The following is a 10,356-nucleotide window of genomic DNA, read 5'->3' as shown; positions in this document are numbered from 1 at the left end:
ATGTTTTTGATTGACATGTCAAGACCCACTAATAAAAATAAAAATACACAAAAACATTCGTTACCTTTCGTTACCTTTTTGCATGATTATGGCAAAAATCATAATTGTTTATATATATTCCCACCCATAATATTGCAATTGCTATTATTAACGTTGAATAACAAGTCGAAAATCACAGCAAAGCAGCCAACATGCAGACCTGAAGGCATGCCCGCTTTGATAAACATTCCCAATGTTTGATCACATAAATTATTTATTAAAGTATTGATTTTTATCGATTTGACCGACCCTGGGGTTAAATTTTTGTCCCCAGCACTTTTCAAAACAAAGTTACGCCACTGCCTGCAAGAATGGCAAACACTGACAACACGTAGCTGGGAAAAATTATATTGCAATTTTTTATAATCTTCCTTTTTGCATTAGCACTGCAAAGCTGAATCATATGCACATGCACCAATATGAATAAATCCTTAAGCGTAAATATCAAGACAGACACCTAAAGATATTATAAAGATTTGAATCCTAATAAATGTGAGGCAGTTGGCCCTCTTGTGGTTGACCATTGGTGTTATCATTTATGTTAACTTTGTAACCTGGAAAGTGTTATCATAACATAGGATATCTCTTAAAAAAGTGAGTTTTTTGTGTCATGTACAAATACATCACCCATAGAAAACCCAATGAGGTTCCTCGTAAAATTCTTTATTCATAAACTTGATGCAAGTTTACAAATATACTGTACATGGTCAAAATTCTCATCATGGAAAACAAATCTAACCAAAAAACCCCAGAAAGCATGCGGACAGTGTGAGCATCGAGAATCATTCCATTATGAGATGGCACCAAATTCTGTTATTGGTTATTATGAGGGTTGAAGAGAGAAAAACAGAATTATTACTGTTCAGACAAGGAAAACTAAAGACTACCAGTCACAGAAATGTTGGTCAAGCCCGAGTCATTCGGTTTTAGAGACGAAAAATCGTAATGCATAAAATCATATTTTAATTCTCAATAAAACGGACTGCACACAACAACAGCATTAACTTGCAAAACAGACACTCGAGTTATTCTGTAACAGCTCTGTTGAATTACATTTACATGTGATTGTGGTACAAGATCACTTTTGCATCCATGCTAAATATGTCTGTTACGTGATGCTGGGCACTCAGGAAGAATTAGCATATTAAAAATCTGGACCCTCTTAAACTGTGCTGACCCCAGAAGCACAACCATAACATTCTGTGTCCTTAAATATTTACAACTAGGAAGGTTTTGAATTTCGACAGCAAAAATATTGTTTGAACACTTAATGCGCAAACAAGGTAATATTGCTATTCTTATTTTTTACTTATAGTCAAGAGTTGTCCAGTAACACTTGTCAATATAGAAATAAACCCATTCATTAAATACTACTAATAGCTGGTAAACAACTCTTGCTTCGCTTATTAAGGAAGCCAAGAGATGTTCTGTTCTTAAAGTGTCCGGATAAAATAAAAAGGCTATATAAGGTTTGTGGACAAAATGGATTTTCCTGAGTTTTCAATGAAAACCTTCAGATACACCAGCCTTTGATCATTCATTTGTTTTAATTGTAATACACCGCAACACAGTTTGGGGGGCAATATGAAGTTTTACTGTGAATCCATTGACCATTAAGACTCTGAAAGGGTATATACCAAAAACAGTGATCTTGTAGTGTTGTGCTATGAGAACTGGATTACGTACTTTGATGATTTTAATCTATGCTCACAAAAGGAAATAAACTGACAGCATATTGAAGCGCTGCTGATATTAAAGAGGGTTGTTAACCTCAAATGTATTGAACAGCAACGTAGATAACAGTTGGGGGTGGGGAAAAAAGTTATGTTCATATCACTTATATAAATACAATTTTTAAGATATTACCCCCATTTTGAGCAACGACAACTTCCCCCGTTGACTTGAAAATTCCGATAAATGCCCCCACTTCACATAAACACCACATTTAAGACGCCTCATATCCATTTACAAGTATACAAGTTGAGCTCCGTTGAATTATAGAGCAATGGCATGTTCTGCTTCAACCTTTCAAAGCCAAAGTTTACATTTGTCCATTATTGGTCAGATCAGCCACATGCTAAAAGCGAGCAATAAGGAAATCGAGTGAAATTCGTCCTTATGATGGAAAAACAAGATCCAGAGCTATACATCCGCCCTTTTTTCTCGTTCTCGCCGTTATCATTATTAACAATAGGGTTGCTTACAAGCGTACGCATATAATTGTGGCAAGTAACGATTCTTCGACAACATCAGCATTAAATGTACCAGTATATGTTAACTCATAATGCATGAGGAAAAGTCTCTACAGATACGAGAGCAGTGGCACATTGTCTTCACATTGTCTCTGGTTGCATCCATTTCCTGTTTTAAGTTCAGTAAACCCCACTTAGTCAAAACGGCAAAGCCATTTAAAAGCCGACAAAACGGATCAGATCCAGCGTCGCTGTTGAGCATCTCCATCCATGTTTTAATCCAAAAGTGAAGATGGGAGGCAACAAAAACCACCTATAGGGATTTCCATGTTATTTGGAACCTGTTAGTACCAAGGCTCTGAACATCCCATTATGGTACGAGAAAATAAATGACGAAAGAGCGTGAGGAACAGACACCACTGAAGAGCGACACAGGCATGGGATATGGTCAATAAAGTCCAGCTTTGCAGAAGATAAAAGGATGATGCAAATTTCCAGACAGCAAGAGCCCAAATGTTTTCCTTACTGATGGTTTCCACTTACACAAGAGCATCATACTCAAGCCAAAAAGGTGAATAACATTGGTAAAATAAAGCAAGGGTTTGAGACCGGATATCCCATGTTTGCAGTAATGCTTCTTCTAGCCATCTTCTTTCGGAGGTGTGTACCAGCCTGAAAAAAAGCAAAGCACCGTGTGTCAACTCCCTTGTTTCAACCATAAATGATTGAGATCATTACAGGTTCACTTACCGTTCTTTTCATGAATCTGAACCAATGATTTGTATGACTGTTGTGCTCTGGCAAGATTGTATTGATTCTGTAAAGAAACAAATTGAAGTGTTAACACCATTCAAACATTTCTGCAAGTCAACACAAGGACAAAAGTGTCCGAACGAACCTTATTTGCTCCGAACTGCACTCTGGCTTTTCCTTTGACTAAGGTGGCGTTGATTTGCATGATGACTGACTCTATTGAGTAGGCACTGCTCCAGCCCTATGATCACCAGATGATTCATTTTAAATCTGAACAATGTGCACGAACCAAGACGCAAGCATGTGAACAATGGAAATTCAAACCTGTTTTGTAAGTAGCTCCATACACAACGCTCCTCCTCCAAGAACATAGCTGGAAGAAATAATGATCATGTAAATCTTATGTTTTAATGTGGGCATAGTATTTTTAACTCGCTGAACAAAACATGAAAAAATGCTCACCCTCCAGACAGGACAGGAGACACAACCCGTACAAAAGGAGGATCAAAGGGGAAGTTATCCTGCCATCAAAAAGATTCAAGTTCAGCTACAGTTGCATGTAATCTTTCATTCAAAATGCCTTCAGATCAAGATTTTGTAAAACGAGTAAACCAACCACTAACTTTATAAGAGAAATTGAGCAGAATGTAGTCCATGCCTTCTTTTTCCTTCAAAACCTGCAAGTCGCTGTGCAACGGACTGTCCGGGTCAACCCTTAAAAAACAAAACGAAAAATATAGAATATCTACATAAAGACCTAAACATATAAAACATTATTAGCCAACATGATACTAAGATCATGTAACTGCACTTACGTCCTTAACTTGACATGCCATTCGTACAGGCTATCATTGACCAACTCGACCGAATAGATACCTGTTACAGACAGAAAGGGATGTTAAAGGAATAGTCTACTCATTTTCAATATTAAAATATGTTATTACCTTAACTAAGAACCGTTGACACATCCCTCCATCATCTGTGCGCGTGCACGCAAGCGCCGGAGCGCGCCGCGACACTTCGTTAGCATTTAGCTTAGCCCCATTCATTCAATGGTACCAATCAGAGATAAAGTTAGAAGTGACCAAACACATCAACGTTTTTCCTATTTAAGACGAGTAGTTATATGAGCAAGTTTGGTGGTACAAAATAAAACTTAGTGCTTTTCTAAGCGGATTTAAAAGAGGAACTATATTTTATGGCATAATAGCACTTTTGGGAGTACTTCGACTCGCCTGAAAAGTCCGATCCCCTTCTCACTCTCATAATGGGAGAGGGAGGGTGTTACTGCGCCGAGGCAAAGTACTCCCTATCGAAGCGTCGCAGCGCGCTCCAGCGCTTACGTGCACGCACACAGATGATAGAGGAATGTATCAACAATTCTTAGTTAAGGTAATAACATATTTTAATATTGAAAATGAGTAGACTATTCCTTTAAAAATACAAATGTAAACACATATCTGTGACACTCCTCTCACTGAAGCTTAAAGATAAACACATTTTCTGAAATGCCCAATATAGTGAAATTACCCGTCTTATAACTCTGTGATCTATAGATCTCCCTGAGTTCCTTCATGAGACGATCAGAGGCCTGAACTGAACCAGAGACGGCACCCTAAGAGAGCAACAACAGGTACGATTTAGGATGCAAATACAGCACAGTTAGCCACAATGTTTTAAATAATTCCTGTGTGCAAGTTACAACAACTTGCAAATACATTAAGGGGTGGTTTCCCGGACAGGGCTTATCATAGTCCCAGAATAAATTGCATGTTTGTGGTGCCTTAATTTATGGCGCTTTTCCATTGCATAGTACCCCACGTTTTTGTTTGGGTCAGCTTACTTTTCAGCGTTTTTTCACTGGGTTCAGTTCGTAGTACCAGATACTTTTTTTAGTACCACCTCGGTCGGGGTTCAAAGCGACCCGAGCTGATACCAAAACGTGAAGCGAAAACACTGTAGATCACTGATTGGTCTGAGAGAATCGTCACTACCAGCGTCATCGCTATAATGTAAAAGATTAGCTTTACCTTCATGCCAGCTTGCGCTGTGCCCTGCTACAAGTTCCCAAACTCCCTTTTAGCAATGAAGAACATCCACAGGTTGTGAATCAGGAACACCAATACCTTTTTTCCAGACTTGCAGTTTGTGGTGGCTAGGGGTGTAACGATTAATAGTGCAAATGCACGTTTTCTCATTGAATGAATTACGGTGAAATGCCGCCACATCCAAAAGCCAGAGGGCGCTCTTGTGCAGAAACTCCAATTGTGCCACAGTAGCATTACAAACGCTATTCCAGGAAATGTCTAGAAGAACATTTATATCGCCGTTCTTCAGATTGTTTCAGGTATTTTCATAATAAAGAATATTTTGAATTATTTTTTTAACCAAATTTTGCTTTTTTAAATGCACTTTTTAAACGACTCTGACTCAATGATTTTAGATTGATAAGGACTTCTTACTGACCAAAACGCCATAGTACACGCACAAGCTGCGCATAAAACCGAATCGCAGCCTTGCGATTCAGAATCAATTACAGACATTGTTACGATTAATCGTTACATTCCTAGTGGGCTGACCCGACCTGACCCAAACCGTGGGCTACTATGCAATGGAAAAGCAGCATTAGAAACATCTTGTACCGACATTTTTTAACATATAACAGTGCCATTGTTTTGTCTCAAGATGCATACCAGTATTGTTTTTTTGTAAGGTATGTTTGTAAAAACTACTTAAATGTCATTATAATCCAAACCCTGTCTGGAAAACTTCCCTTAAGTTAATTAAAACACAAAATAAAATTTGCTTTAGGAAATTGTAAAGAGATCAAATGTATAATACATGTTTAATATATTTAATCAAATGTCATTTTAACACGTTGCAAATACTTCATTTATTTTTATTGTTTTGTATAAAAATTTTAAGGGCCAGATTTACCAAACATGGCAAATTAGCGATTTCAAAAAAGCGCCAAGGTGAGTGGAAATTTCTGCCGGTGATTCACTTGACAAGGCGCATGCTAAAGACCAAAGGCACAACAATCTTAATTCCATAATGACCAACGCAATTTAAGACATTTTTGGGGCAGTAAATAATGGCGCAAATACCAATAAATTGACAAGCGGAGATCTTCGCAAATCATTGCGTGATTCATTTAAATTATTTCCTCCCAAAAATGTTGCATCTGAAAGGGAAATTCCTACAAGTGCATATGCTATAAATCTTCACTGCATGTCTTTAATGAATCCTGACAGGTTTTTTTTAACGGTAATAGAGGCATTTGCACTGGCACAAGCTGTTAGTAAATCTGGCCCAAAATGTCCGTAAACAAAAAACTGAAAGATCTTACGTGAACAGCCAGTAGAGTACCTGAAGTACACAAACGGAAGGTAAAGACTTGCTGTTCTTTGACTCAAATGTTAATTCAGGATCACTCTGATAGATTTACAATGTTCATTTTGCTATTTACAGAGTTCATTCAGTGCAAGTTCTGTCTGAGTTTCAAGCTGGTAGCATGCACATTTTATAAGCAATTCATTAAAAGAGCCCAGCCTGTAGGTGTCAATCATTTCTAGAAGTGCAAAAAACTCTTCCAGTATAAAATTGTTTCTTAGTAAGCTACATCAATTGTATTCCAGAGAAATGTCAACATCTCCAAGTTAAAACCTGCTTCAAAGTGTTTACCAAAAAAAAGAAAACCCATCCCACCCCAAAATGTAAAAAAGGTACCTTACCGAATGGACACTTACGTTCAAGTGGTCCTGCCTCTGATTCTTGCGGATCTTCTCCAGGATGGCCAAATTCTCCTTTTCAATACCATCATCCTCTGACTTTTTTCCATCAACTGGTTCCTCTTTCATTTCATAGTGGTCGAGATCTTCTATATCCTGCTGCCACAGGAACAAACCAAAGTGTTGGGTATCAGTTTGTCTTCTCACCGTATGAGAACCACCCGTTAAAATCCTCTAAAGTTTAATACCTCTACCATTTCCTCCTCCTCCTCTTCTTCGGAAGTCACTTCATCTGTTGTCCCATGCTGGAGTGAACACAAAATGGTTTGCATTAACTTCCATGTCTAAAAACATGGAAAAGTGCATGTAGATCTGTGCCATGTTGTCTCACCTTTCTGTCTTGATTGATGGGTCCAGCAGGAAGTGGCTGGTCCAGCATCTCCACATCAGGATGCTGGGGCAGGTTATAGAGTCGACATAAATCACAAATCAGCCTTTTCAGCTGCTGAAGGAGCTGCATGAGAATTATGTGATGAAAAATCATAAATAACACTAAAGACATTTGCGGTTTACATGTTTACCTGCTAAAACATATTGAATATTGAAGATATTGGTATCAAAATCTGCATGATCTGATCACAACTGGTCAGACAAGACACATCTTTAATTTCACTTGCTAGTAACAATTGTATAAAATTTGCTGTTACAAGTGGTTTATAACTGAGAGGCAAGCAGGTTTTCATCTCCAAATGGGTGATTCTCGCGAAATTAGACTTATGAGGTGTCATGAAACATTTTGATAAAAAAAGTAAATGCAAAGTAAGAGTATCAAAATAAGAAGCATACAGTTACAAACTTCTCTTCATGTACTATTTTGCACATGATTTCAAATGACATCATACAAACTAATTTTGTTGTTTTTCCACATTTAAAAGGAAATTTTTCATTACCGCAACGTGTCCATGACTGGATTTGGGTTCTTTGACATGGAAATATTTATAATTAAAAAATCTAAAAAAAAAAAGCTTCAGTGCATGTTATACAATAAACATTTACAGTAAAGAAACATGTGGTATTAGGTGATCATTGGTAAACGTACAGACAATAATAAGAAATATAAATGTGTGCAAGACCAATTTTCTCATCCTCCGCAACAATTTTCAATCATTGTTCAAGCCCTCGAGAAACTAACATTTTCAAAAATGGGACATAATTGACTGTGACACTCAAGATGCCTATTTTTCCTCTCCAGACAAAAGTTGACATTTTGTTTGTCATAGTACCTAGACAACTTTTTAGTTCTCATTACCGAAACATGAGTTTGTAAATGCATATATTTAAAATAATATCATGTTGCGGTAATGATCATTTTTGATAATGCTAATCTAAAAAATTTAAATAATTCTATAGGAAATATTTTTTAAATCCTCTTAAAATAATGGTTATAATAAGTTAAGACCTTAATCTTATATGTGCATAAAACAATTGGCTTCAAGGGCTTTTTAAAAGTTCTGATGCTGGACACCTTCTAAATCTGGATTCCGTGAGAATCACCCAAATGTGATTGATCTGACACCATAAATCTTCACCCGTTTAAATTTAGAGATGTCTGCTTGTGATCATCTTAAATCAAACACAATAAAGTTACCAGCAGATGTCTTGATCAAATGTGAACCTATCTGTGAAAATCCATCTTTAAGTCGTTTTTAGTGATTAACTGTTTTCTGTATAAATCATCTTGCATAACATAAAGAACATTCTGTGAAAATATAACCTTGATATCTTTATTTTTGGTCAAGTGACTGAAATCAGCCTGGATTTCACATGCAGGGTCACCATTGTAGATTTGAATTGAATACACATGGGTGTTTATTGAATAAGGAAAGATTCTTACCAGAGTATTGCCTCTTCTAACATCTTCTAGGCGTTCAAGGACCTCGGTCAAACTTGGGTCATCAGAGTCAACAAACCATATTGGTGGGGTTAAAGGGTAAGACTCCTAGGAAAATAAGCAGTTCCAATGTCAGCATCCTTTAGCAAGGTTGTTTAATTCTGAGCTGATCAGTCGCATGTAAAGTTTGTAAAAAATAAATCAAAGCCGGTTATTGCACAAGCTAGCTTAATTTGAAAGACTTTCCGAGTAAACAACCAAATGAGACCACAGTGGATCTATGCCGCAAACTGTGTCGGAGCAAATGATGATGTTCCTGTGGTTCAGTTGCACGGAGCAACACCATGTGAACATTCTGTTCCCATCCTCTAGCTAGTAATCCCCTCCCATCTTTATGTCCCCACGTCAGGGGCGATTCACAGCCGAAATTGTGGAGATTCATGTGCTTGTCAAGATCACATCAAGGCATTGCACAGTAACTACCTGGACCATAATGATACCAAAACATGAGTTAGTGCCACTGCAGCGTTGTGATGTGTTTGTTTGTGTACAGTCTGACTGAATCCCTCTCTCATTGATACCCATTCAGATTCAATACTTGCCTTAGACTCAATTGAGAAATAATATGCATTTAGTTAGTTAGTTAATGCAAGTTAGTTAGTCCATTATTAACGTGCAGGGGTTGTTTAAATATAAAGTTAGGAAACGCGCTAATATTGCTAACAGTAGCAATATATCGATCGGGTAACTCGATATGCAAATTAAAATCGCCTGATCAATAAATTCGTACGCTTTAACTAACAATAAGCGCACAACTGTTATTATTTTTAAATCTACGCATTTCGTGATACTTCCTAGGCCTCGTGACATAAAAACTTTAGCTAACGATAGCTTTGTTAGCTAGGCTAACGTTACGTTGGTAAATTTTGAAATTAAATAAAAAAAAGTAATAATTCGTTACAGCTCCCAAAATAACGTATGTAGTCGGCTCAACATCATAAAACCGACATTTTTCCTAAAACGTTATCAGACAACCAACTGGCTAAAATATCAACCCGGCTAAGCTAGCACCCAAGCTAATAACTTGCTAACTTTTATTCAGAATTACCTAAACGCTAAATAAAACAGTACATTTCAATGTGATTTAACCATGTCATGTTTTTCTATAGACAAATATGTTTATTATTATCTAGCTAACGTTAGTTGTCTTAGCCAACAAAGTTTACGATGAGCTAACTTTGTTAGCGCATCAAATTAGCAAGCTAATGTAACTCACTGCTACGTTCATTAGCTCAATAACGTTACTGCCCCGAGAAGTTTTGTTTTCAACATCGATAATCGATGTTGGCGGCCCGGTATGTCTTTATTTGTTTTATAAATGCCTATTGAGCTTATTTAAAGCTAACGCAGATTGCGGTTAGTGTTATTGCACTCGGCCTTGTCTCGATCGCTTATTAGATACACAAGGGCTACTGAATCTTACCGTGATATTGCAGTGAATAATTAGTAGCTTTTCTCCCGTCACATTAAACTGGCAGCTCAGTTCGTCTGGTTTCCAATCTATTATTCGGAATCGTTCATGGTTTGGGTCAAAGATTGACTCCAGGAACTTTAATTCGGCCTTCAGCCCCGACACCGACATCTTCCACTCATCTCATCAGGAGCCAGGCCGCGGGGGGAAGGGACTCACCGAGTACTGCGAGCGCGCAGCTGATCCCAGTCTCTCTCTCTCTCTCTCTCTCTCTCTCTC

General features: G+C 37.5%; 1 protein-coding gene across 4 annotated transcripts; it reads right to left on the bottom strand.

Moving 5' to 3' along the window:
• Nucleotides 1-681: 681 nt before the first annotated feature.
• ube2q2 (ubiquitin-conjugating enzyme E2Q family member 2) lies at nucleotides 682-10,353 on the bottom strand. 4 transcript variants are annotated; one of them, XM_055192424.2, is made up of 13 exons: nucleotides 10,090-10,353; nucleotides 8,610-8,714; nucleotides 7,107-7,229; nucleotides 6,964-7,020; nucleotides 6,719-6,874; nucleotides 4,515-4,599; nucleotides 3,800-3,860; nucleotides 3,608-3,698; nucleotides 3,447-3,505; nucleotides 3,309-3,357; nucleotides 3,130-3,225; nucleotides 2,982-3,048; nucleotides 682-2,903 (listed from the first exon to the last, which is right to left on the bottom strand). In XM_055192424.2, exons 1-13 carry the CDS (start codon nucleotides 10,246-10,248, stop codon nucleotides 2,872-2,874), a joined length of 1,140 nt encoding a protein of 379 aa, XP_055048399.2. In that variant the 5' UTR covers nucleotides 10,249-10,353; the 3' UTR covers nucleotides 682-2,871. The 4 variants fall into 4 exon arrangements, with proteins under 4 accessions (XP_055048399.2, XP_055048402.2, XP_055048400.2 ...); XM_055192427.2 differs by having other exon boundaries at nucleotides 6,734-6,874; XM_055192425.2 differs by having other exon boundaries at nucleotides 6,719-6,871.
• Nucleotides 10,354-10,356: the final 3 nt, after the last annotated feature.

This window comes from Misgurnus anguillicaudatus, chromosome 6 (genome assembly GCF_027580225.2).
Source record: "Misgurnus anguillicaudatus chromosome 6, ASM2758022v2, whole genome shotgun sequence".
In the NCBI taxonomy this organism is placed as follows: domain Eukaryota; kingdom Metazoa; phylum Chordata; class Actinopteri; order Cypriniformes; family Cobitidae; genus Misgurnus; species Misgurnus anguillicaudatus.
This window is presented reverse-complemented; position numbering and strand designations above follow the sequence as displayed.

What these genes read in the sequence shown, in the direction of transcription:
- ube2q2 (XM_055192424.2), bottom strand. Translation starts at nt 10,248, where the DNA reads ATGTCGGTGTCGGGGCTGAAGGCCGAATTAAAGTTCCTGGAGTCAATC. An exon ending in CCATCAATCAAGACAGAAAG is followed by an intron (nt 7,021 to 7,106) that starts GTGAGACAACAT and finishes TGTTCACTCCAG; the next exon opens with CATGGGACAACAGATGAAGT. An exon ending in TGCAGTTCGGAGCAAATAAG is followed by an intron (nt 3,049 to 3,129) that starts GTTCGTTCGGAC and finishes GTTTCTTTACAG; the next exon opens with AATCAATACAATCTTGCCAG.